A 27804-nucleotide genomic window follows, 5' to 3' on the forward strand; every position below is an offset into this window, starting at 1 on the left:
CTTTCTGGAGCCACCAATTCAATGATAGTTTTCCACTAATTGGTCTTTTGAACAATCACATATCTTTTTTCAGAGCCGATCTGATTGGTCAAAAGACCAATTAGTAAAAAAATATCATAATTGGGCTGCCTGTCTAAACACAGATACTGAGACTTTAACTGTTCTGTTCTACGCTGCTCTGTTCCGTCTCCGCTCTGTTCCGTCCCGTCTCTACTCTGTTATGTCTCTTCTCTACTCTGTTCTGTCTCGTCTCTACTCTGTTCTGTTCCGTCTCTACTCTGTTCCGTCTTTACTCCGTTCCGTCTCTACTCTACTCTGTTCCTTTCCGTCTCTTCTCTGTTCCGTCTCTTCTGTACTCGGTTCTGTCTCTACTCGGTTCTGTCTCTACTCGGTTCTGTCTCTACTCGGTTCTGTCGCTACTCCGTCTCTACTCTGTTCCATCTCTACTCTGCTCCGTCCCTACTCGACTCTGTTCCGTCTCTACTCTGTTCCGTTCCATCTCTACTACATCTACTCTGTTCTGTCTCTGCTCCGTTCCGTTCCGTCCCTACTCTGTTCCGTTCCGTCTCTACTCTGTTCCGTTCCGTCTCTCCTCTGTTCCATTTCTACTCTACTCTGTTCTGTTCCATTTCTACTCTACTCTGTTCTGTTCCGTTTCTACTCTACTCTGTTCCGTTCCGTTTCTACTCTACTCTGTTCCGTTCCGTTTCTACTCTGTTCCATTTCTACTCTACTCTGTTCTGTTCCATTTCTACTCTACTCTGTTCCGTTCCGTGTCTACTCTGTTCCATTTCTACTCTACTCTGTTCTGTTCCATTTCTACTCTACTCTGTTCTGTTCCGTTTCTACTCTACTCTGTTCCGTTTCTACTCTACTCTGTTCTGTTCCGTCTCTACTCTGTTCCGTTCTGTTCCGTCTCTACTCTGTTCCGTTCCGTCTCTACTCTGTTCCGTTCCGTATCTACTCTGTTCCATTTCTACTCTACTCTGTTCTGTTCCATTTCTACTCTACTCTGTTCTGTTCCGTTTCTACTCTACTCTGTTCCGTCTCTACTCTACTCTGTTCCGTTTCTACTCTACTCTGTTCCATTTCTACTCTACTCTGTTCTGTTCCATTTCTACTCTACTCTGTTCCGTTCCGTTTCTACTCTGTTCCATTTCTACTCTACTCTGTTCTGTTCCATTTCTACTCTACTCTGTTCTGTTCCATTTCTACTCTACTCTGTTCTGTTCCGTTTCTACTCTACTCTGTTCTGTTCCGTCTCTACTCTGTTCCGTTCTGTTCTGTCTCTACTCTGTTCCGTTCCGTCTCTACTCTGTTCCGTTCCGTCTCTACTCTGCTCTGTTCCGTTCCGTCTCTACTCTGTTCCGTTCCGTCTCTACTCTGTTCCATTTCTACTCTACTCTGTTCTGTTCCATTTCTACTCTACTCTGTTCTGTTCCGTTTCTACTCTACTCTGTTCTGTTCCGTTTCTACTCTACTCTGTTCCGTCTCTACTCTACTCTGTTCAGTTTCTACTCTACTCTGTTCCGTTCCGTTTCTACTCTACTCTGTTCCGTTCCGTTTCTACTCTGTTCCATTTCTACTCTACTCTGTTCTGTTCCATTTTTACTCTACTCTGTTCCGTTCCGTTTCTACTCTGTTCCGTTTCTACTCTGTTCCATTTCTACTCTACTCTGTTCTGTTCCATTTCTACTCTACTCCGTTCCGTTCAGTCTCGCTACTCTGTTCCGTCCCGTCTCGACTCTGTTCCGTTCCGTTCCGTCCCGTCTCGACTCTGTTCCGTCTCGACTCTGTTCCGTCCCGTCTCGACTCTGTTCCGTCCCGTCTCGACTCTGTTCCGTCCCGTCTCGACTCTGTTCCGTCCCGTCTCGACTCTGTTCCGTCCCGTCTCGACTCTGTTCCGTTCCGTCTCGACTCTGTTCCGTTCCGTTCCGTCTCGACTCTGTTCCGTTCCGTCCCGTCTCGACTCTGTTCCGTTCCGTCCCGTCTCGACTCTGTTCCGTTCCGTCTCTACTCTGTTCCGTTCCGTCTCTACTCTGTTCCGTTCCGTCTCTACTCTGTTCCATCTCTACTCTATTCTGTTCCGTCTCTACTCTACTCTGTTCAGTTTCTACTCTACTCTGTTCCGTTCCGTTCCGTCTCTACTCTGTTCCATCTCTACTCTATTCTGTTCCGTCTCTACTCTACTCTGTTCCGTTTCTACTCTACTCTGTTCTGTTCCGTTTCTACTCTACTCTGTTCTGTTCCGTTTCTACTCTACTCTGTTCTGTTCCGTTTCTACTCTACTCTGTTCTGTTCCGTTTCTACTCTACTCCGTTCTGTTCCATTTCTACTCTACTCCGTTCCGTTCCATCTCTCTACTCTGTTCCGTTCCGTCTCTACTCTGTTCCATCTCTACTCTATTCTGTTCCGTCTCTACTCTACTCTGTTCCGTTTCTACTCTACTCTGTTCCGTTCCGTTTCTACTCTACTCTGTTCCGTTCCGTCTCTACTCTGTTCCGTTCCGTCTCTACTCTGTTCCATCTCTACTCTATTCTGTTCCGTCTCTACTCTACTCTGTTCCGTTTCTACTCTACTCTGTTCTGTTCCATTTCTACTCTACTCTGTTCTGTTCCGTTTCTACTCTACTCTGTTCTGTTCCGTTTCTACTCTACTCTGTTCTGTTCCATTTCTACTCTACTCCGTTCCGTTCCATCTCTCTACTCTACTCCGTTCAGTCTCGCTACTCTGTTCCGTTCCGTCTCTACTCTGTTCCGTTCCGTCTCTACTCTACTCCGTTCCGTCTCTACTCTACTCCGTTCCGTCTCTACTCTACTCCGTTCCGTTCCGTCTCTACTCCGTTCCGTTCCATCTCTCTACTCTACTCCGCTCCGTCTCTACTCTGTTCCGTTCCGTCTCTACTCTACTCCGTTCCGTTCCGTCTCTACTCTGTTCCGTTCCGTTCCGTCTCTACTCTGTTCCGTCTCTACTCTACTCTGTTCCGTTCCGTCTCTACTCCACTCCGTTCCGTCTCTACTCTACTCTGTTCTGTTTCTACTCTACTCTGTTCTGTTCCATTTCTACTCTACTCCGTTCCGTTCCATCTCTCTACTCTGTTCCGTTCCGTCTCTACTCTGTTCCATCTCTACTCTATTCTGTTCCGTCTCTACTCTACTCTGTTCCGTTTCTACTCTACTCTGTTCCGTTCCGTTTCTACTCTACTCTGTTCCGTTCCGTCTCTACTCTGTTCCGTTCCGTCTCTACTCTGTTCCATATCTACTCTATTCTGTTCCGTTTCTACTCTACTCTGTTCTGTTCCATTTCTACTCTACTCTGTTCTGTTCCGTTTCTACTCTACTCTGTTCTGTTCCGTTTCTACTCTACTCTGTTCTGTTCCATTTCTACTCTACTCCGTTCCGTTCCATCTCTCTACTCTACTCCGTTCAGTCTCGCTACTCTGTTCCGTTCCGTCTCTACTCTGTTCTGTTCCGTCTCTACTCTACTCCGTTCCGTTCCGTCTCTACTCTGTTCCGTTCCGTCTCTACTCTACTACGTTCCGTTCCGTCTCTACTCCGTTCCGTTCCATCTCTCTACTCTACTCCGCTCCGTCTCTACTCTGTTCCGTTCCGTCTCTACTCTGTTCCGTTCCGTCTCTACTCTACTCCGTTCCGTTCCGTCTCTACTCTGTTCCGTTCCGTTCCGTCTCTACTCTGTTCCGTTCCGTCTCTACTCTACTCTGTTCTGTTCTGTTCCGTTTCTACTCCACTCCGTTCTGTTCCGTTTCTACTCTACTCTGTTCTGTTCCGTTTCTACTCTACTCTGTTCTGTTCCATTTCTACTCTACTCCGTTCCGTTCCATCTCTCTACTCTGTTCCGTTCCGTCTCTACTCTGTTCCATCTCTACTCTATTCTGTTCCGTCTCTACTCTACTCTGTTCCGTTTCTACTCTACTCTGTTCCGTTCCGTTTCTACTCTACTCTGTTCCGTTCCGTCTCTACTCTGTTCCGTTCCGTCTCTACTCTGTTCCATCTCTACTCTATTCTGTTCCGTCTCTACTCTACTCTGTTCCGTTTCTACTCTACTCTGTTCTGTTCCATTTCTACTCTACTCTGTTCTGTTCCATTTCTACTCTACTCTGTTCTGTTCCGTTTCTACTCTACTCTGTTCTGTTCCATTTCTACTCTACTCCGTTCCGTTCCATCTCTCTACTCTACTCCGTTCAGTCTCGCTACTCCGTTCCGTTCCGTCTCTACTCTACTCCGTTCCGTTCCGTCTCTACTCTGTTCCGTTCCGTCTCTACTCTGTTCCGTCTCTACTCTACTCCGTTCCGTTCCGTCTCTACTCCGTTCCGTTCCATCTCTCTACTCTACTCCGCTCCGTCTCTACTCTGTTCCGTTCCGTCTCTACTCTGTTCCGTTCCGTCTCTACTCTGTTCCGTTCCGTCTCTACTCTACTCCGTTCCGTTCCGTCTCTACTCTGTTCCGTTCCGTCTCTACTCTGTTCCGTTCCGTCTCTACTCTACTCTGTTCCGTCTCTACTCCACTCCGTTCCGTTCCGTCTCTACTCCACTCCGTTCCGCTCCGTCTCTACTCCACTCCGTTCCGCTCCGTCTCTACTCCACTCCGTTCCGCTCCGTCTCTACTCTACTCTACTCCGTTCAGTCTCGCTACTCCGTTCCGTTCCGTCTCTACTCCGTTCCGTCCCGTCTCGACTCTGGTCCGTCCCGTCTCGACTCTGTTCCGTCCCGTCTCGACTCTGTTCCGTTCCGTCCCGTCTCGACTCTGTTCCGTTCCGTCCCGTCTCTACTCTGTTCCGCTCCGTCTCTACTCTGTTCCGCTCCGTCTCTACTCTGTTCCGCTCCGTCTCTACTCTGTTCCGCTCCGTCTCTACTCTGTTCCGCTCCGTCTCTACTCTGTTCCGCTCCGTCTCTACTCTGTTCCGCTCCGTCTCTACTCTGTTCCGCTCCGTCTCTACTCTGTTCCGCTCCGTCTCTACTCTGTTCCGCTCCGTCTCTACTCTGTTCCGCTCCGTCTCTACTCTGTTCCGCTCCGTCTCTACTCTGTTCCGTTCCGTCTCGACTCTGTTCCGTTCCGTCTCGACTCTGTTCCGTCCCGTCTCGACTCTGTTCCGTCCCGTCTCGACTCTGTTCCGTCCCGTCTCGACTCTGTTCCGTCCCGTCTCTACTCTGTTCCGTCCCGTCTCGACTCTGTTCCGTTCCGTCCCGTCTCTGTTCCGTTCCGTCTCTACTCTGTTCCGTTCCGCTCCGTCTCTACTCTGTTCCGCTCCGTCTCTACTCTGTTCCGTTCCGTCTCTACTCTGTTCCGTTCCGTCTCTACTCTGTTCCGCTCCGTCTCTACTCTGTTCCGCTCCGTCTCTACTCTGTTCCGCCTCTACTCTGTTCCTTTCCGTTTCTACTCTGTTCCGTTCCGTCTCGACTCTGTTCCGTTCCGTTCCGTCTCTGTTCCGTTCCGTTCCGTCTCTACTCTGTTCCGCTCCGTCTCTACTCTGTTCCGCTCCGTCTCTACTCTGTTCCGCTCCGTCTCTACTCTGTTCCGCTCCGTCTCTACTCTGTTCCGCTCCGTCTCTACTCTGCTCCGCTCAGTCTCTACTCTGCTCCGCTCAGTCTCTACTCTGCTCCGCTCAGTCTCTACTCTGTTCCGCTCAGTCTCTACTCTGTTCTGCTCAGTCTCTACTCTGTTCTGCTCAGTCTCCGCTCTGTTCTGCTCCGTCTCTCCTCTTCCACTCACCTGGCGAAGTTGATGGCCAGTAGAGGGTCATGTATGTCGTCCATCTGTAGATGCTGAGCTACAATCGACTGCATCTTGATCAGGCTCTGCTTAGTGGCCTGTTGCTCGGTGACTGTATCCATGGGGGAGTCCTCCCGGCAACGGAGGCGGGACTGAACAGACTCCAGGAAAAGAGTGTACAAGCTCTTCCTTTCCGCATCTAAAACATACAGAGAACATTAGGAACCTAAGCAGAAAGCAGGGGTTTTAGACCATAGGGCCATACATTGCTAGATTATAGCTCAAGGCTCAGGGATGAGATCGGAACACGATGTTTTGGTTCCATAATACTGTATATTCTGAAACACACATTTGTTTGCTCTCTGAGGTTACGCAGTACTCAAAAAGTCGTCTGTCTCCTCCATCTCAAACACATCTCTCTGTACCACACTCTGCACTAGAAACACTAGCCTGGTGACCAATTACAGACCAGCAACAGAACAGCTACAGACCAGCAACGGACCAGCAACGGACCAGCTATGGACCAGCTATGGACCAGCAACAGACCAGCTATGGACCAGCTATGGACCAGCAACAGACCAGCTATGGACCAGCTATGGACCAGCAACAGACCAGCTATGGACCAGCTACGGACCAGCTATGGACCAGCTATGGACCAGCAACAGACCAGCTATGGACCAGCTACGGACCAGCTACGGACCAGCAACAGACCAGCTATGGACCAGCTATGGACCAGCTACGGACCAGCAATGGACCAGCTATGGACCAGCTACGGACCAGCAACAGACCAGCTATGGACCAGCTATGGACCAGCAACAGACCAGCTATGGACCAGCTATGGACCAGCTACGGACCAGCTACGGACCAGCTACGGACCAGCTACGGACCAGCTACGGACCAGCTAAAGATGAACTACGGACCAACTAAAGATGAACTACAGACCAACTAAAGATTAACTACAGACCAGCTACCGACTAGCTCCAGACCAGCTACCGACTAGCTCCAGACCAGCTACCGACTAGCTCCAGACCAGCTACCGACTAGCTCCAGACCAGCTACCGACTAGCTCCAGACCAGCTACCGACTAGCTCCAGACCAGCTACCGACTAGCTCCAGACCAGCTACCGACTAGCTCCAGACCAGCTACCGACTAGCTCCAGACCAGCTATAGAACAGCTAAAGATGAACTACAGACAAGCTAAAGACCAACTAAAGATTAAGTGCAGACCAGCTACAGACAAAAACTGACCTCTAGTGGAGCCATCTGTCATCTGTCTGCTCAGCCTCTACAGACCTCTAGAGGAGCCATCTGTCTGCCCAGCCTCTACAGACCTCTAGAGGAGCCATCTGTCTGCTCAGCCTCTACAGACCTCTAGTGGAGCCATCTGTCTGCCCAGTCTCTACAGACCTCTAGTGGAGCCATCTGTCTGCCCAGTCTCTACAGACCAGACCTCTAGTGGAGCCATCTGTCTGCCCAGTCTCTACAGACCAGACCTCTAGTGGAGCCATCTGTCTGCCCAGCCTCTACAGACCTCTAGTGGAGCCATCTGTCTGCCCAGTCTCTACAGACCTCTAGTGGAGCCATCTGTCTGCCCAGTCTCTACAGACCAGACCTCTAGTGGAGCCATCTGTCTGCCCAGTCTCTACAGACCAGACCTCTAGTGGAGCCATCTGTCTGCCCAGTCTCTACAGACCAGACCTCTAGTGGAGCCATCTGTCTGCCCAGCCTCTACAGACCTCTAGAGGAGCCATCTGTCTGCTCAGCCTCTACAGACCTCTAGTGGAGCCATCTGTCTGCCCAGCCTCTACAGACCTCTAGTGGAGCCATCTGTCTGCCCAGTCTCTACAGACCTCTAGTGGAGCCATCTGTCTGCTCAGCCTCTACAGACCAGACCTCTAGTGGAGCCATCTGTCTGCCCAGCCTCTACAGACCAGACCTCTAGAGGAGCCATCTGTCTGCTCAGCCTCTACAGACCTCTAGTGGAGCCATCTGTCTGCTCAGTCTCTACAGACCTCTAGTGGAGCCATCTGTCTGCCCAGTCTCTACAGACCAGACCTCTAGTGGAGCCATCTGTCTGCCCAGTCTCTACAGACCAGACCTCTAGTGGAGCCATCTGTCTGCCCAGCCTCTACAGACCTCTAGTGGAGCCATCTGTCTGCCCAGTCTCTACAGACCAGACCTCTAGTGGAGCCATCTGTCTGCCCAGCCTCTACAGACCTCTAGTGGAGCCATCTGTCTGCCCAGTCTCTACAGACCAGACCTCTAGTGGAGCCATCTGTCTGCCCAGTCTCTACAGACCTCTAGTGGAGCCATCTGTCTGCTCAGCCTCTACAGACCTCTAGTGGAGCCATCTGTCTGCCCAGCCTCTACAGACCTCTAGAGGAGCCATCTGTCTGCCCAGCCTCTACAGACCTCTAGTGGAGCCATCTGTCTGCCCAGCCTCTACAGACCTCTAGAGGAGCCATCTGTCTGCCCAGCCTCTACAGACCTCTAGTGGAGCCATCTGTCTGCCCAGCCTCTACAGACCTCTAGAGGAGCCATCTGTCTGCCCAGCCTCTACAGACCTCTAGTGGAGCCATCTGTCTGCCCAGCCTCTACAGACCTCTAGAGGAGCCATCTGTCTGCCCAGCCTCTACAGACCTCTAGTGGAGCCATCTGTCTGCCCAGTCTCTACAGACCTCTAGAGGAGCCATCTGTCTGCCCAGCCTCTACAGACCTCTAGTGGAGCCATCTGTCTGCCCAGCCTCTACAGACCTCTAGTGGAGCCATCTGTCTGCCCAGTCTCTACAGACCTCTAGTGGAGCCATCTGTCTGCCCAGCCTCTACAGACCTCTAGTGGAGCCATCTGTCTGCCCAGCCTCTACAGACCAGACCTCTAGAGGAGCCATCTGTCTGCCCAGTCTCTACAGACCAGACCTCTAGTGGAGCCATCTGTCTGCCCAGTCTCTACAGACCTCTAGTGGAGCCATCTGTCTGCCCAGCCTCTACAGACCAGACCTCTAGTGGAGCCATCTGTCTGCCCAGTCTCTACAGACCTCTAGTGGAGCCATCTGTCTGCCCAGTCTCTTTACAGTCCAGGTTCTTGAGGAGCTGCATGCTCTTCCCAGCCATGATGATCTGTTTGAGGACCGGCTTGAGGAAGGAGACCATGGTGAGCTGAGACCTGGATCCCTGCTCCCCTCCGCTGCTCCCGCTGGCCGCGTCACTCAGCTTCTCCTCGCTCTCCACCGTCTCTGAGATACTGTACAGGGTGTAGGTGGCGTACCAAAAGTCTCTGTGATTCACTGGTACGTCCTTGTTCCTGGTTGGGAGATACAGAGAAGATATGGGTAAGGACCAATGATTTCTATATATACACTAGATGACTGATACGGGGCGCTGTGTTGAAGCCACCATGACTCCATCTTGGCATTCCCCCTCCATTATAAAAAATATTTTGGAAGCTTTAGAAATGCACTTGTTGGTTGCTCCTAATCTCCCCAACTCCATTCATATTAAACAACAGCCTGCCTGTTGGTTGCTCCTATTCTCCCCAACTCCATTCATATTAAACAACAGCCTGCCTGTTGGTTGCTCCTATTCTCCCCAACTCCATTCATATTAAACAACAGCCTGCCTGTTGGTTGCTCCTAATCTCCCCAACTCCATTCATATTAAACAACAGCCTGCCTGTTGGTTGCTCCTATTCTCCCCAACTCCATTCATATTAAACAACAGCCTGCCTGTTGGTTGCTCCTATTCTCCCCAACTCCATTCATATTAAACAACAGCCTGCCTGTTGGTTGCTCCTATTCTCCCCAACTCCATTCATATTAAACGACAGCCTGCCTGTTGGTTGCTCCTATTCTCCCCAACTCCATTCATATTAAACGACAGCCTGCCTGTTGGTTGCTCCTACTCTCCCCAACTCCATTCATATTAAACGACAGCCTGCCTGTTGGTTGCTCCTACTCTCCCCAACTCCATTCATATTAAACGACAGCCTGCCTGTTGGTTGCTCCTATTCTCCCCAACTCCATTCATATTAAACGACAGCCTGCCTGTTGGTTGCTCCTATTCTCCCCAACTCCATTCATATTAAACGACAGCCTGCCTGTTGGTTGCTCCTATTCTCCCCAACTCCATTCATATTAAACGACAGCCTGCCTGTTGGTTGCTCCTATTCTCCCCAACTCCATTCATATTAAACGACAGCCTGCCTGTTGGTTGCTCCTATTCTCCCCAACTCCATTCATATTAAACGACAGCCTGCCTGTTGGTTGCTCCTATTCTCCCCAACTCCATTCATATTAAACGACAGCCTGCCTGTTGGTTGCTCCTATTCTCCCCAACTCCATTCATATTAAACGACAGCCTGCCTGTTGGTTGCTCCTATTCTCCCCAACTCCATTCATATTAAACGACAGCCTGCCTGTTGGTTGCTCCTATTCTCCCCAACTCCATTCATATTAAACGACAGCCTGCCTGTTGGTTGCTCCTATTCTCCCCAACTCCATTCATATTAAACGACAGCCTGCCTGTTGGTTGCTCCTATTCTCCCCAACTCCATTCATATTAAACGACAGCCTGCCTGTTGGTTGCTCCTATTCTCCCCAACTCCATTCATATTAAACGACAGCCTGCCTGTTGGTTGCTCCCTATCTCCCCAACTCCATTCATATTAAACAACAGCCTGCCTGTTGGTTGCTCCCTATCTCCCCAACTCCATTCATATTAAACGACAGCCTGCCTGTTGGTTGCTCCCATTCTCCCCAACTCCATTCATATTAAACAACAGCCTGCCTGTTGGTTGCTCCTATTCTCCCCAACTCCATTCATATTAAACAACAGCCTGCCTGTTGGTTGCTCCTATTCTCCCCAACTCCATTCATATTAAACGACAGCCTGCCTGTTGGTTGCTCCTATTCTCCCCAACTCCATTCATATTAAACGACAGCCTGCCTGTTGGTTGCTCCTATTTTCCCCAACTCCATTCATATTAAACGACAGCCTGCCTGTTGGTTGCTCCTATTCTCCCCAACTCCATTCATATTAAACGACAGCCTGCCTGTTGGTTGCTCCTATTCTCCCCAACTCCATTCATATTAAACGACAGCCTGCCTGTTGGTTGCTCCTATTCTCCCCAACTCCATTCATATTAAACGACAGCCTGCCTGTTGGTTGCTCCTATTCTCCCCAACTCCATTCATATTAAACAACAGCCTGCCTGTTGGTTGCTCCCTATCTCCCCAACTCCATTCATATTAAACGACAGCCTGCCTGTTGGTTGCTCCTATTCTCCCCAACTCCATTCATATTAAACAACAGCCTGCCTGTTGGTTGCTCCCTATCTCCCCAACTCCATTCATATTAAACGACAGCCTGCCTGTTGGTTGCTCCTATTCTCCCCAACTCCATTCATATTAAACAACAGCCTGCCTGTTGGTTGCTCCTATTCTCCCCAACTCCATTCATATTAAACGACAGCCTGCCTGTTGGTTGCTCCTATTCTCCCCAACTCCATTCATATTAAACGACAGCCTGCCTGTTGGTTGCTCCTATTCTCCCCAACTCCATTCATATTAAACAACAGCCTGCCTGTTGGTTGCTCCTATTCTCCCCAACTCCATTCATATTAAACAACAGCCTGCCTGTTGGTTGCTCCTATTCTCCCCAACTCCATTCATATTAAACAACAGCCTGCCTGTTGGTTGCTCCTATTCTCCCCAACTCCATTCATATTAAACAACAGCCTGCCTGTTGGTTGCTCCTATTCTCCCCAACACCATTCATATTAAACAACAGCCTGCCTGTTGGTTGCTCCTATTCTCCCCAACTCCATTCATATTAAACAACAGCCTGCCTGTTGGTTGCTCCTATTCTCCCCAACTCCATTCATATTAAACAACAGCCTGCCTGTTGGTTGCTCCTATTCTCCCCAACTCCATTCATATTAAACAACAGCCTGCCTGTTGGTTGCTCCCTATCTCCCCAACTCCATTCATATTAAACAACAGCCTGCCTGTTGGTTGCTCCCTATCTCCCCAACTCCATTCATATTAAACAACAGCCTGCCTGTTGGTTGCTCCCATTCTCCCCAACTCCATTCATATTAAACAACAGCCTGCCTGTTGGTTGCTCCTATTCTCCCCAACTCCATTCATATTAAACAACAGCCTGCCTGTTGGTTGCTCCTATTCTCCCCAACTCCATTCATATTAAACGACAGCCTGCCTGTTGGTTGCTCCTATTCTCCCCAACTCCATTCATATTAAACGACAGCCTGCCTGTTGGTTGCTCCTATTTTCCCCAACTCCATTCATATTAAACGACAGCCTGCCTGTTGGTTGCTCCTATTCTCCCCAACTCCATTCATATTAAACGACAGCCTGCCTGTTGGTTGCTCCTATTCTCCCCAACTCCATTCATATTAAACGACAGCCTGCCTGTTGGTTGCTCCTATTCTCCCCAACTCCATTCATATTAAACGACAGCCTGCCTGTTGGTTGCTCCTATTCTCCCCAACTCCATTCATATTAAACAACAGCCTGCCTGTTGGTTGCTCCCTATCTCCCCAACTCCATTCATATTAAACGACAGCCTGCCTGTTGGTTGCTCCTATTCTCCCCAACTCCATTCATATTAAACAACAGCCTGCCTGTTGGTTGCTCCCTATCTCCCCAACTCCATTCATATTAAACGACAGCCTGCCTGTTGGTTGCTCCTATTCTCCCCAACTCCATTCATATTAAACAACAGCCTGCCTGTTGGTTGCTCCTATTCTCCCCAACTCCATTCATATTAAACGACAGCCTGCCTGTTGGTTGCTCCTATTCTCCCCAACTCCATTCATATTAAACAACAGCCTGCCTGTTGGTTGCTCCTATTCTCCCCAACTCCATTCATATTAAACAACAGCCTGCCTGTTGGTTGCTCCTATTCTCCCCAACTCCATTCATATTAAACGACAGCCTGCCTGTTGGTTGCTCCTATTCTCCCCAACTCCATTCATATTAAACAACAGCCTGCCTGTTGGTTGCTCCTATTCTCCCCAACTCCATTCATATTAAACGACAGCCTGCCTGTTGGTTGCTCCTATTCTCCCCAACTCCATTCATATTAAACAACAGCCTGCCTGTTGGTTGCTCCTATTCTCCCCAACTCCATTCATATTAAACGACAGCCTGCCTGTTGGTTGCTCCTATTCTCCCCAACTCCATTCATATTACTTGTATTCTACTGCCATTATTGTGCAACTCGATCACAAAAATATAACCTGCTAGATGGTTACTACTGTATATTTATTAGAGCATTTTTTACATTAGATTGAATAACTTCAGATGATAACCTTGATTTTAAACGGTCATATGAAATCTATACTACCTTCAGAGAGTATTCACACCCCTTGACTTTTTTCACATTTTGTTGTGTTCCAGCCTACATTTTAAGGGATTAAATGTAGACGTGTCACTGGCCTATCTGTTGGTTGCTCGTTGTAACCCACTCCTTCTCATTTCTCTAACTTTTAATTCCGTAATTGTATTCCATCTTGCATTGCATTAGTGAACTGTTACTCCACTTGGAGCCTCTGATTGGCTAACATAAACAAGCTACACAGGTGAAGGCTACCGGTTGGCTACCGGTCTTTTTATGGGGCATATCATTAAAAAAAACACATTGAAAAGTTTGTTGTTTTATTAAATGAACAATTTGAAATGTCATGATATATCCTTGTATGTAACAATGTCATAATGGATATTTTAATTTAGAAAAAGCCTTTTCAGTGTTAAAACAGGCAACAACAAAAAACTCAACTAACATATAATCTGTTTCCTAAATGGCACCCTATTCCCTATGGGCTCTGGTCAAAAGTAGTGCACTATATAGGGAATATGGTGCCACTTGGAATGCACCCGTAGTTCTAGTTTTGACAGATGACACTCAACACGGTCATGACATGTAAAGAGAGCATTCATCAACGGCCTATGTACCCTGAGGAGTGCCAGGCATAAGTACACTACCAGTCAAAATCAAAATATATTTTATATTTCAGGTTTTTCAAAGTAGCCACCCTTAGCCTTGATGACAGCTTTGCACACTCTTTGCATTTCAATTAACACCTGTTAATTCCAGGTGACTGCTTCATGAAGCTGGTTGAGAGAATGCCAAGAGTGTGCAAAGCTGTCATCAAGACAAAGGGTGGCTACTTTGAAGAATCTCAAATATAAACTATATTTTGATTTGTTGAACACTTATTTGGTTACTACATGATTCCATATGTGTTATTTGAAACCATAGAATGAGTAGGTGTGTCCAAACTTCTGACTGATAGTGTATGTTCATGACATGTAAAGAGAGCATTTATCAACGGCCTATGTACCCTGAGGAGTGCCAGGCCTAAGTACCCTGAGGAGTGCCAGGCCTATGTACCCTGAGGAGTGCCAGGCCTAAGTACCCTGAGGAGTGCCAGGCCTAAGTACCCTGAGGAGTGCCAGGCCTAAGTACCCTGAGGAGTGCCAGGCCTAAGTACCCTGAGGAGTGCCAGGCCTATGTACCCTGAGGAGTGCCAGGCATAAGTACCCTGAGGAGTGCCAGGCATAAGTACCCTGAGGAGTGCCAGGCCTAAGTACCCTGAGGAGTGCCAGGCCTATGTACCCTGAGGAGTGCCAGGCCTAAGTACCCTGAGGAGTGCCAGGCCTAAGTACCCTGAGGAGTGCCAGGCCTAAGTACCCTGAGGAGTGCCAGGCCTAAGTACCCTGAGGAGTGCCAGGCCTAAGTACCCTGAGGAGTGCCAGGCCTAAGTACCCTGAGGAGTGCCAGGCATAAGTATGTTCATGACATGACCAGAAACGTGGCTTATCCAGGCATGTTCCATACCTCTGAATGATGAACTCTTTAGCGGGGTCAAACAGGTGACCATGAACGATCCATTCATCCACTATCTCCAGGTACGGTCTGACTGTCTCTGTCCACAGAGAGAATAACAGAGCCACCTAGGTCAGAGGTCAGGGAGGTTAGACGCTTACACCTGGCTGTTTGGAGTCGATTAACTCTGCCTCAAAGCCATGCATATTATAGATACAAAACAAACACACTAACAGACAGAGAAATGCACACTCACAGACACGGTCACACAAACACGGTCACGCTCACAGACACGGTCACGCTCACAGACACGGTCACGCTCACAGACACGGTCACGCTCACAGACACGGTCACAGACACGGTCACGCTCACAGACACGGTCACGCTCACAGACACGGTCACGCTCACAGACACGGTCACAGACACGGTCACGCTCACAGACACGGTCACGCTCACAGACACGGTCACAGACACGGTCACGCTCACAGACACGGTCACGCTCACAGACACGGTCATGCTCACAAACACAGTCACGCTCACAGACACGGTCACGCTCACAGACACGGTCACGCTCACAGACACGGTCACAGACACGGTCACGCTCACAGACACGGTCACGCTCACAGACACGGTCATGCTCACAAACACAGTCACGCTCACAGACACGGTCACGCTCACAGACACGGTCACGCTCACAGACACGGTCACAGACACGCTCACAGACACGGTCACGCTCACAGACACGGTCACGCTCACAGACACGGTCACGCTCACAGACACGGTCACGCTCACAGACACGGTCACAGACACGGTCACGCTCACAGACACGGTCACGCTCACAGACACGGTCACGCTCACAGACACGGTCACAGACACGGTCACGCTCACAGACACGGTCACGCTCACAGACACGGTGACGCTCACAGACACGGTCACGCTCACAGACACGGTCACGCTCACAGACACGGTCACGCTCACAGACACGGTCACGCTCACAGACACGGTCACGCTCACAGACACAGACACACTCACACGTAAACACAAACACTCACGGCCTGTTCGGATGCCTCTCCCACGCTGTCGTACTCTATGATAGCCTTGTAGAGTGTGTTGAGCAGGTGTGAAGCCCGCACCACGTTAGGGGTCTCAGGGGGTACTTCTGCCACACCCGTACAGAACACCTTGTGGAGCACCTTGATCTGGGCCAGGTGAGGGGTCAGTCTGTCCAGCACCCCCGCCAGGGTCACCGTCTCATCTACAGAGAGGTTATAACAGGTTATAACAGGGTCACCGTCTCATCTACAGAGAGGTTATAACAGGTTATAACAGGGTCACCGTCTCATCTACAGAGGTTTTAACAGGTTATAACAGGGTCACCGTCTCATCTACAGAGAGGTTATAACAGGGTCACTGTCTCATCTACAGAGAGGTTATAACAGGGTCACCGTCTCATCTACAGAGAGGTTATAACAGGGTCACCGTCTCATCTACAGAGAGGTTATAACAGGGTCACCGTCTCATCTACAGAGAGGTTATAACAGGTTATAACAGGGTCACCGTCTCATCTACAGAGAGGTTATAACAGGTTATAACAGGGTCACCGTCTGATCTACAGAGAGGTTATAACAGGGTCACCGTCTCATCTACAGAGAGGTTATAACAGGTTATAACAGCGTCACAGCTCAGCTTCAGGTAGTTACATAACAGTTAGGGTTGCAAAATTCCATTAACTTTCTCAGAATTCTCAGATTTTCCAGAAATCCCATTTAGAATGTAAAAGATTCTCGGAATCAGAAAGGAGTAAGCAAGAAATCTAAGCAGGTAGCTTAGTGGTTAAGAGCGTTGTGCCAGTAACCGAAAGGTCGCTGGTTCTAATACCCGAGCCAATCTGTCGATGTGCCCTTGAGCAAGGCACTTAACCCTAATTGCTCCTGTAATTCGCTCTGGATAAGAGCGTCTGCTAAATGACTAAAATTTAAAAAATTTAAATCTGGAATCCTCCAAACACGATATGGAAGTTAGCAGAATTTTGCAACTCTAATCACAGCATACATCAGACAGAAGCCACAGGATAAAGTATTCAACACATAACGATGAAAGGTGAACCTACCTTTCCCTATGAGGTCTCTCTCTATGGTGGTGAGCTCCTGTCTGAAGGAGGTGAAGTATTTATAGAGGGCCCAGACAAAGGCTTGATAGGTCCTGAAGGGAGGCTCAGTGCCCTTCTTAGAGGAGTAGGATCCTGGAGGACAGGGCTCAGTGTTGTACCCAGTTACCTCGTCTATAAACCTCTGCAGCCGGAACACTGCCTGACCGTAGACGGCTATGTGCTCCAACACCGACCGTAGGCAGTTCTAGTAGGGAGAGAGAGAGACACAGAGAGAGAGAGGGGAGAGAGAAAGAGAGAGGGGAGAGAGAAAGAGAGTGAGAGAGAGAGATAAAGAGTAGAGAGAGAGAGATGGGGTTAGACAGGGAACTCCAATGTTAAGAGACCAAACTTGTTCAAGATTGTTAATAATAAAAGTATACACAGGTAATGATGATTGGACTTTAGTCTTACGTTAGTCAGGTGAGTAACCACCACGTCATTCCTGACCACCACTTTTCCGTCCTGATGCTGGAATATAAAGTGTTTCTTCACCCCAGAGAGCAGCCTGGGGACAAACAACCATGGGTCAACTGAAGCCCTTAAGAGAATTTCCGGAACATTTGCATACTTTTTAACCAGTAGCTCTGACAGTAGTGCTCAAGAGCCAAAACGGGTCCCCCAAAAAATGTAGTCCTACGTCATATCTGTGAAGCACGCCCCTTCTTTCTCTGCTGTGTGTGCATCTTGCTAGCTGTCACTCAAATGGCGAGGGGCTGGAACTCGCATTGCTAGGGGGCACAGCTTCCAGAAAACAAGTCACTTTCAAACTAAGAGTTTCCTTATTCTAGTCCTTACCCTGGTATATATGGTATACTGCCCAAGCCTATTTTATTTCATGAACTTTTAGTAATTTCATAAAAACACTCTTCCTCAAATACTTTTATTGTGCTCCTAAATTTCTTTATGTGCTCCTTAATTTCTTTATGTGCTCCTTAATTTTTCTACTTAGCAGCACAAGGCTCCTTGTAAGAAATGTGAGCGTAGAGGCCTGGGAGCATGTCTTTAAAAACACTCAGGACAAACTAAGTACAGAATCGGTGTTTCCCAGAATATGCATTTAGCAGCGGCACACTACGCCACTGCAAAAAATGTATAACATTAAAACATACAAAAAACTAGACAGTCAGGGAGAATCTCAAATTCCAAAAATGTCATGGCATTACCCCCATTGATTTTGTTATAATGTTTGAGTCAATCAGATAGCATAGGAACAAGGCATAAGCCATGGCCAAATGTGTAGAATTGCAGGAAGCTTGAAAACAGCAACATTTTGTCTCTGTGGCCCAAGAGGAGGGCCTCTAAAATTGCGGCATTGGCCACGCCCACTACCACCCCTCCCACCATTAGGGACCAGGGTTGTTTTCTCCATTATATAGTCCCCAGAAATTACACTGCAGTATGAAGGTTACTAGTACATTCACCAGATCCCTCTATATTTTACAGTGGGGGAAACAAGTATTTGATCCCCTGCTGATTTTGTACATTTGCCCACTGACAAACACATGATCAGTCTATGATTTTAATGGTAGGTTTATTTGAACAGTGAGAGACAGAATAACAACAACAAAAATCCAGAGAAACGCATGTCAAAAATGTTATAAATTGATTTGCATTTTAATGAGGGAAATAAGTATTTGACCCCTCTGCAAAACATGACTTAGTACTTGGTGGCAAAACCCTTGTTGGCAATCACAGAGGTCAGACGTTTCTTGTAGTTGGCCACCAGGTTTGCACACATCTCAGGAGGGATTTTGTCCCACTCCTCTTTGCAGATCTTCTCCAAGTCATTAAGGTTTCGAGCCTGACGTTTGGCAACTCGAACCTTCAGCTCCCTCCACAGATTTTCTATGGGATTAAGGTCTGGAGACTGGATAGGCCACTCCAGGACCTTAATGTGCTTCTTCTTGAGCCACTCCTTTGTTGCCTTGGCCGTGTGTTTTGGGTCATTGTCATGCTGGAATACCCATCCACGACCCATTTTCAATGCCCTGGCTGAGGGAAGGAGGTTCTCACCCAAGATTTGACGGTACATGGCCCCGTCCATCGTCCCTTTGATGCGGTGAAGTTGTCCTGTCCCCTTAGCAGAAAAACACCCCCAAAGCATAATGTTTCCACCTCCATGTTTGACGGTGGGGATGGTGTTCTTGGGGTCATAGGCAGCATTCCTCCTCCTCCAAACACGGCGAGTTGAGTTGATGCCAAAGAGCTCGATTTTGGTCTCATCTGACCACAACACTTTCACCCAGTTATCCTCTGAATCATTCAGATGTCCATTGGCAAACTTCAGACGGCCCTGTATATGTGCTTTCTTGAGCAGGGGGACCTTGCGGGCGCTGCAGGATTTCAGTCCTTCACGGCGTAGTGTGTTACCAACTGTTTTCTTGGTGACTATGGTCCCAGCTGCCTTGAGATCATTGACAAGATCCTCCCGTGTAGTTCTGAGCTGATTCCTCACTGTTCTCATGATCATTGCAACTCCACGAGGTGAGATATTGCATGGAGCCCCAGGCCGAGGGAGATTGACAGTTATTTTGCGTTTCTTCCATTTGCGAATAATCGCACCAACTGTTGTCATCTTCTCACCAAGCTGCTTGGCGATGGTCTTGTAGCCCATTCCAGCCTTGTGTAGGTCTACAATCTTGTCCCTGACATCCTTGGAGAGCTCTTTGGTCTTGGCCATGGTGGAGAGTTTGGAATCTGATTGATTGATTGCTTCTGTGGACAGGTGTCTTTTATACAGGTAACAAACTGAGATTAGGAGCACTCCCTTTAAGAGTGTGCTCCTAATCTCAGCTCATTACCTGTAGAAAAGACACCTGGGAGCCAGAAATCTTTCTGATTGAGAGGGGGTCAAATACTTATTTCCCTTATTAAAATGCAAATCAATTTATAACATTTTTGACATGCGTTTTTCTGGATTTTTTTGTTGTTATTCTGTCTCTCACTGTTTAAATAAACCTACCATTAAAATTATAGACTGATCATGTCTTTGTCAGTGGGCAAACGTACAAAATCAGCAGGGGATCAAATACTTTTTTCCCTCATTCACCAGATCCCACTATATAGTACATTCACCAGATCATTTGTTTTTTCCTGGTCATTTAGTCCAGAAGGAAAATATACTAATATACTATCCAGTATGAAGGCTGAAGGAGGAGGAGTCCAAAGCTCAGTGTTACGGATACAGGTATCCCTAGAGAATCATCCCATCTTACCACAGTGTCTCCCTAGAGAATCATCCCATCTTACCACAGTGTCTCCCTAGAGAATCATCCCATCTTACCACAGTGTCTCCCTAGAGAATCATCCCATCTTACCACAGTGTCTCCCTAGAGAATCATCCCATCTTACCACAGTGTCTCCCTAGAGAATCATCCCATTTTACCACAGTGTCTCCCTAGAGAATCATCCCATTTTACCACAGTGTCTCCCTAGAGAATCATCCCATCTTACCACAGTGTCTCCCTAGAGAATCATCCCATCTTACCACAGTGTCTCCCGGATCACTTGGGTCTCGGTGACGAAGGCTTTCTCTTCAGGCAGATACAATGGGTCAGTGTTGTACAAGTGTTGGTCCCTGTGGAGAACAACCAACGCAATAAGGCTTTACGATTTGAGATTATAATCTCTTCACAAACGTCAACATGGCATGCACAGATAACCATGTCTGCCCAGAACCCTTTGGGCCTGGTCAAAAGTAGTGTCCTATATAGGGAATAGGGTGCTATTTGGGACTCAACCCAGGTTGTATTATGGGTTCAGGGGTCATACCAGATGTTGAGCAGGTTGGAGTGTAGATGGAGACTGTGGGGGAAGCGGGGAGTGTGCCCCTGCCAGTACGGAGTCACAACATGTTGCTCTAACCAGGACCTGGCATCAGGCTCACCCACTGTAATCACAAGAGAATACAATAAACCCACTGTAATCACAAGAGAATACAATAAACCCACTGTAATCACAAGAGAATACAATAAACCCACTGTAATCACAAGAGAATACAATAAACCCACTGTAATCACAAGAGAATACAATAAACCCACTGTAATCACAAGAGAATACAATAAACCCACTGTAATCACAAAACAATACAATAAACCCACTGTAATCACAAGAGAATACAATAAACCCACTGTAATCACAAGAGAATACAATAAACCCACTGTAATCACAAGAGAATACAATAAACCCACTGTAATCACAAAACAATACAATAAACCCACTGTAATCACAAGAGAATACAATAAACCCACTGTAATCACAAGAGAATACAATAAACCCACTGTAATCACAAGAGAATACAATAAACCCACTGTAATCACAAAACAATACAATAAACCTACTAATCACAAAACAATACAATAAACCCACTGTAATCACAAGAGAATACAATAAACCCACTGTAATCAAAAAACAATACAATAAACCTACTAATCACAAAACAATACAATAAACCCACTGTAATCACAAGAGAATACAATAAACCCACTGTAATCACAAGAGAATACAATAAACCCACTGTAATCACAAAACAATACAATAAACCCACTGTAATACCAGAACAATAAACCCACTGTAATACCAGAACAATACAATAAACCCACTGTAATCCCAGAACAATACAATAAACCCACTGTAATCCCAGAACAATACAATAAACCCACTGTAATCCCAGAATAATACAATAAACCCACTGTAATCCTAGAACAATACAATAAACCCACTGTAATCCCAGAACAATACAATAAACCCACTGTAATCCCAGAACAATACAATAAACCCACTGTAATCCCAGAACAATACAATAAACCCACTGTAATCCTAGAACAATACAATAAACCCACTGTAATCCCAGAACAATACAATAAACCCACTGTAATCCCAGAACAATACAATAAACCCACTGTAATCCCAGAACAATACAATAAACCCACTGTAATCCCAGAACAATACAATAAACCCACTGTAATCCCAGAACAATACAATAAACCCACTGTAATCCCAGAACAATACAATAAACTCATGGTGTTTATACTTGCGTACTATTGTTTGTACAGATGAACGTGGTGCCTTCAGGCGTTTGGAAGTTGCTCCCAAGGATGAACCAGATTTGTGAAGGTATACAATTATTTTTCGGAGGTCTTGCCTTATTTCTTTTGATTTTCCCATGATGTCAAGCAAAGAAGCACCGAGTTTGAAGGTAGGCCTTGAAATACATCCACAGGTACACCTCCAATTTACTCAAATGATGTCAATTAGCCTATCAGAAGCTTCTAAAGCCATGACATCATTTTCTGGAATTTTCCTAGCTGTTTAAAGGCACAGTCAACTTAGTGGATGTAAACTTCTGACCCACTGGAATTGTGATACAGTGAATTATAAGTGAAATAATCTGTCTGTAAACAATTGTTGGAAAAATTACTTGTGTCATGCACAAAGTAGATGTCCTAACCGACTTGCCAAAACTATAGTTTGTTAACGAGAAATGTGTGGAGTGGTTGAAAAAATGAGTTTTAATGACTCCAACCTAAGTGTATGTAAACTTCCAACTTCAACTGTAGATGAAATCTCTCTTGGTAAATAGTGTGGTCAACAGCTTATCATGAGATACTCTACCTCAGGCAAGCAAAACCTAGAGACATCCTTCATATTAGATTTCGTGCACCAGCTGTTGTTTACAAATATATACAGACCGCCACCCCTTGTCTTACCGGAGTCAGCCGTTCTATCCTGCCGATGTAGCATATATCCCGCCAGCTGTATGTTGTCCATGTCATCGTTCAGCCACGACTCAATGAAACATAAGATATTACAGTTTTTAATGTCCCGTTGGTAGGATATCCGTGATCTTAGGTCATCCATTTTGTTTTCCAATGATTGTACGTTGGCTAATAGGATTGATGGAAGAGGCAGTTTACTCGCTCGCCGTCGGATCCGTACAAGGCACCCCGACCTACATCCACGATATCTCTGTCTCTTTCTCATGCGAATGACAGGGATTTGGGACTTTTCGGGTGAATATCCTTTGTGTCCGACTCGTTGAAGAAAAAAATCTTTGTCCAATACGAGGTGAGTAATCGCTGTCCTGATATCCAGAAGCTATTTTTGGTTATAAGAGACGGTAGCAGAAACATTATGTACAGAATAAATTACAAATAACGCAAAGAAAACACACATAATAGTATAATTGGTTAGAGGGCTGTAAAACGGCAGCCATCTGCTCCGGCGCCATTCTTTTGACCAGAACCCTATGGATGATACAGGGAATAGGGTGCCATTCTTTTGACCAGAACCCTATGGATGATACAGGGAATAGGGTGCCATTCTTTTGACCAGAACCCTATGAATGATACAGGGAATAGGGTGCCATTCTTTTGACCAGAACCCTATGGATGATACAGGGAATAGGGTGCCATTCTTTTGACCAGAACCCTATGGATGATACAGGGAATAGGGTGCCATTATTTTGACCAGAACCCTATGGATGATACAGGGAATAGGGTGCCATTCTTTTGACCAGAACCCTATGGATGATACAGGGAATAGGGTGCCATTATTTTGACCAGAACCCTATGGATGATACAGGGAATAGGGTGCCATTCTTTTGACCAGAACCCTATGGATGATACAGGGAATAGGGTGCCATTATTTTGACCAGAACCCTATGGATGATACAGGGAATAGGGTGCCATTATTTTGACCAGAACCCTATGGATGATACAGGGAATAGGGTGCCATTCTTTTGACCAGAACCCTATGGATGATACAGGGAATAGGGTGCCATTATTTTGACCAGAACCCTATGGATGATACAGGGAATAGGGTGCCATTATTTTGACCAGAACCCTATGAATGATACAGGGAATAGGGTGCCATTATTTTGACCAGAACCCTATGGATGATACAGGGAATAGGGTGCCATTCTTTTGACCAGAACCCTATGGATGATACAGGGAATAGGGTGCCATTATTTTGACCAGAACCCTATGGATGATACAGGGAATAGGGTGCCATTCTTTTGACCAGAACACTATGGATGATACAGGGAATAGGGTGCCATTATTTTGACCAGAACCCTATGGATGATACAGGGAATAGGGTGCCATTATTTTGACCAGAACCCTATGAATGATACAGGGAATAGGGTGCCATTCTTTTGACCAGAACCCTATGGATGATACAGGGAATAGGGTGCCATTATTTTGACCAGAACCCTATGGATGATACAGGTTCAGGCACTGAGAGTGTATGATCTGTACCTGTCCAGGTAACAGGGACCGTCTTCTCTGCCTGCTCCTGGTCCTCCTGGGGGGTGCGGTCCACCTGTATCCCAGAATCCTCTCTGCTGAGCGGCTGCTGACTGTCCTCGTCCTCGCTCTCCTCCTCAGACCACTCCTAGATAGAGAGATGTTTAACAGACCACTCCTAGATAGAGAGATGTTTAACAGACCACTCCTAGATAGAGAGATGTTTAACAGACCACTCCTCGATAGAGAGATGTTTAACAGACCGCTCCTAGATAGAGAGATGTTTAACAGACCACTCCTCAATAGAGAGATGTTTAACAGACCACTCCTCGATAGAGAGATGTTTAACAGACCACTCCTAGATAGAGAGATGTTTAACAGACCACTCCTCGATAGAGAGATGTTTAACAGACCACTCCTAGATAGAGAGATGTTCAACAGACCACTCCTAGATAGAGAGATGTTTAACAGACCACTCCTCGATAGAGAGATGTTTAACAGACCACTCCTAGATAGAGAGATGTTTAACAGACCACTCCTCGATAGAGAGATGTTTAACAGACCACTCCTAGATAGAGAGATGTTTAACAGACCACTCCTAGATAGAGAGATGTTTAACAGACAACTCCTAAAAGCAGACGCTTTTATCCAAAGCGACTTACAGTCATGCGTGCATACATTTTTGTGTATGGGTGGTCCCGGGGATCGAACCCACTACCCTGGCATTACAAGCGCCGTGCTCTACCAGCTGAGCTACAGAGGAACTGCCTGGATCAGACAGAGGGCTTAGAGAGAGATGGGCTTGAGAGATGGGCTTGAGTCCCAAATGGGCTCTGGTCAATAGGGTGCCAATTGGGACGGCGCCATGGTTTCAAAACAGTACAGTAGATTCCGGTAATAATATAATGAAGGGGTAAACGTCACGTAACATGCTTGAGATGGAAAATAAGCAGAAGAAGAAGTGCTGAAGCATGGTTTACTCACTGGGGTGTCTGGGTATGGGCCTGTGTCTAGATCTGCTTCCTGTAAATATTCTCCCCAGTCAAAGTCGTCTTCTTTCTCTATACAGACACAGGGACAAGGGATGATGTAGTCCAGGCTGAGAACACATCAGGGGTAATAGGACCATCAGAGGGATGAATGGGTCATGTAATGTACTCTAAGAGGACCATCAGAGGGATGAATGGGTCATGTAATGTACTCTAAGAGGACCATCAGAGGGATGAATGGGTCATGTAATGTACTCTAAGAGGACCATCAGAGGGATGAATGGGTCATGTAATGTACTCACCAGTCTCCTTCAGTCTGGGCGTCTCGCTGTAGTTGGAGTTAAGGGGAGAGTCAGAGAGGTGTAGGAGAAGGGCCAGGAGACTGTGATGAACATCAGTCTGCAACAAACATGAGGAGGACACAAGGAAGGTAATTCACTGCACACTAAGTGTACACGTTCATTTCATGATACAGCCTGTGTGCATTATGTTGATTATACAGTCATACCTGTAGGAATCCGATGTAATTCTAGGGCCATACCTTAGTTTTAAACTAAACACCATAAACACAAGGACACAGTCAGACGATTCACAAGCACTGAGAATTGTAGCTCCGACTGCAACTAGGATCTGTCAATAATGTAAACCCTTATAGATGCCTATGACAGATCCTAGTTACAGTAATGTAAACCCACAGATGCCTATGACAGATCCTAGTTACAGTAATGTAAACCCATAGATGCCTGTAACAGGCCCAAGTTACAGTCCGAGCTATGGATCGTGAACAGAGACAGGATTTTTCACCTAGTAGGCTTGGGGATTCGAACCAGCTACCTTTCAATTACTGGCGCAACGCTCTTTACTGCTAACGCTACCTGCCCCCCCACACTTGTAATGATACAGTCTGTCTGCATTATGTTTCTTGCCCATCCATACCTTAGTTCCATCTGTGTTGGGTAGAGGTGAGTTGAGGAACTCTTCTGTCAGTCTAAGCCAGCTCTCTGCTTTACTCAGGTCTGAATGCACCATCAGTTTCTCATAGATCCTGAAACAGTGGAATTTCATCATGCTCATAATGAACAGGTAACGTTAATTCTACATATACAAATCATATAACCTGTTGGCCAACTCACCCATTCACACTGCGTTGAACTTTATGACTATTGGCATCTAGGAAACGGTGAAACCTGCCAACACAGAGACAAACCCATGATGACCATCATAACGGTCAATCTTTGACTACATCACCTTTTCTAAAGCAGCTGTGTAATCATAGTGAAATGTGGCATCCTTACCTGAAATTGGACCAGGTAAATTTCAGCGCCAGTTGAAAGTTCTGCTCTTCATCTTGAATCCCACTGATCTGTTTGACCAGGTTCTTCACGTCTTCCTCGGTCTCCTTTTCGAATTTGGTCCAGTACGCTTGTGACATTGTTGTGGCTAGCGTTAGCTAGTTAGCAAGCTAAAACAGTCACTGTGCTGTAAATCCACCAACGATGAAACTGTATTGTATTGATAGCTGGATCCTTGATGCTGTGTCGTCGGATAGTGCTAGCTAAATGTTTTCAGTTAGCTAGCCATCTTATTAGCTGGCCGTTACGTTGAAATTCAGTCGTTGGAAACAGTGGTAGCTAGCTAGCAACGCGTTAGCAACTAGAAAAGGGCTCCAAGGGATAGCTAAAGACACATCCCTTTAAGTTATGATACTAAACGAGAGAAATTAAATCGTTGCATGCATTATTTTTGTGTCAGAACACGTTGCACTGAATGAATTAGTTTCAGCTCTCCGCCGTTAGATGTGTATTTTGATAGCTAGCTATCTTCAGGCAACAACTTCCCGACTATTTGCAGCACTAACGATGACGTCACCTTCCTATAGTAATGATGAAACCTTCCAGATAAAAACCCGCATTTAAAAACATTCAAATCATGTGTAGACGTTACCGTGAAACGCTTACTTTACAAGCCTTTAACCAACAATGCAGTTTTAAGAAAAATAAGAGTTAAGAAAATATTTGCTAAATAAACTTAAGTAAAAAATTAAAAATAAACGCAATAAAATAACAGTAGGGAGGCTATATACAGGGGGTACCGGTACCGAGTCAATGTGAAATAACAGTAGGGAGGCTATATACAGGGGGTACCGGTACCGAGTCAATGTGTAGGGGTACAGGTTAGTCCAGGTAATTGAGGTAATATGTACATGTAGGTAGGGGTAAAGTGACTATGCATAGATAATAAACAGTAGCAGCAGCGTAAAAAAAGGGGGGTTCGATGCAAATAGTCCAGGTAGCCATTTCATTAACTGTTCAGCAGTCTTATGGCTTGGGGGTAGAAGCTGTCTAGAGCCTTTTGGACCTAGACTTGGCGCTCCGGTACCGCTTGCCGTGCGGTAGCAGAGAGAACAGTCTATGACTAGGGTGGCTGGAGTCTTTGACCAATTTTAGGGACTTCCTCTGACATCGCCTTGTATAGAGGTCCTGGATGTCAGGAAGCTTGGCCACAGTGATGTACTGGGCCGTACGCACTACCCTCTGTAGCGCCTTTGGACCATGATAGTTTGTTGGTGATGTGGACACCAAGGAACTTGAAGCACTCGACCTGCTACACTACAGCCCCGTCGATGTGAATGGTGGCGTGCTTGGCCCTCCTTTTCCTGTAGTCCACGATCATCTCGTTTGTCTTGATCACGTTGAAGGAGAGGTTGTTATCCTGGCACCACACTGTCAGGTGTCTGATCCCCTCCCTATAGGCCGTCTCATCATTGTCGGTGATCGGGCCTACCACTGTTGTGTCATCAGCAAACTTAATGATGGTGTAGGAGTCGTGCGTGGCCACACGGTCGTGG

The 27804-nt window shown here is 46.8% G+C and overlaps 1 protein-coding gene across 1 annotated transcript in view; it reads right to left on the minus strand.

Annotated features, from left to right (window-relative positions):
- The window catches only part of tubgcp5 (tubulin gamma complex component 5), a 50798-nt gene extending 23975 nt beyond the window's left edge, over nucleotides 1-26823 (minus strand). The window contains exons 1-14 of the mRNA XM_084171308.1: nucleotides 26252-26823; nucleotides 26090-26143; nucleotides 25893-26001; nucleotides 25259-25355; nucleotides 24952-25028; nucleotides 23980-24115; nucleotides 20495-20612; nucleotides 20211-20300; nucleotides 17135-17228; nucleotides 16685-16928; nucleotides 15627-15829; nucleotides 14587-14702; nucleotides 8766-9031; nucleotides 5730-5928 (exon numbers count right to left, since the gene is read on the minus strand). Coding sequence (XP_084027434.1) covers nucleotides 5730-5928; nucleotides 8766-9031; nucleotides 14587-14702; nucleotides 15627-15829; nucleotides 16685-16928; nucleotides 17135-17228; nucleotides 20211-20300; nucleotides 20495-20612; nucleotides 23980-24115; nucleotides 24952-25028; nucleotides 25259-25355; nucleotides 25893-26001; nucleotides 26090-26143; nucleotides 26252-26388 — 1940 coding nt within the window. The 5' untranslated portion in view covers nucleotides 26389-26823. The remainder of the gene's footprint in view (nucleotides 1-5729; nucleotides 5929-8765; nucleotides 9032-14586; nucleotides 14703-15626; nucleotides 15830-16684; nucleotides 16929-17134; nucleotides 17229-20210; nucleotides 20301-20494; nucleotides 20613-23979; nucleotides 24116-24951; nucleotides 25029-25258; nucleotides 25356-25892; nucleotides 26002-26089; nucleotides 26144-26251) is intronic.
- Between the last annotated feature and the right edge of the window lie 981 nt (nucleotides 26824-27804).

The sequence above is a fragment of the Coregonus lavaretus genome (assembly GCF_964263955.1).
Source record: "Coregonus lavaretus genome assembly, chromosome: 11".
Lineage (NCBI taxonomy): Eukaryota > Metazoa > Chordata > Actinopteri > Salmoniformes > Salmonidae > Coregonus > Coregonus lavaretus.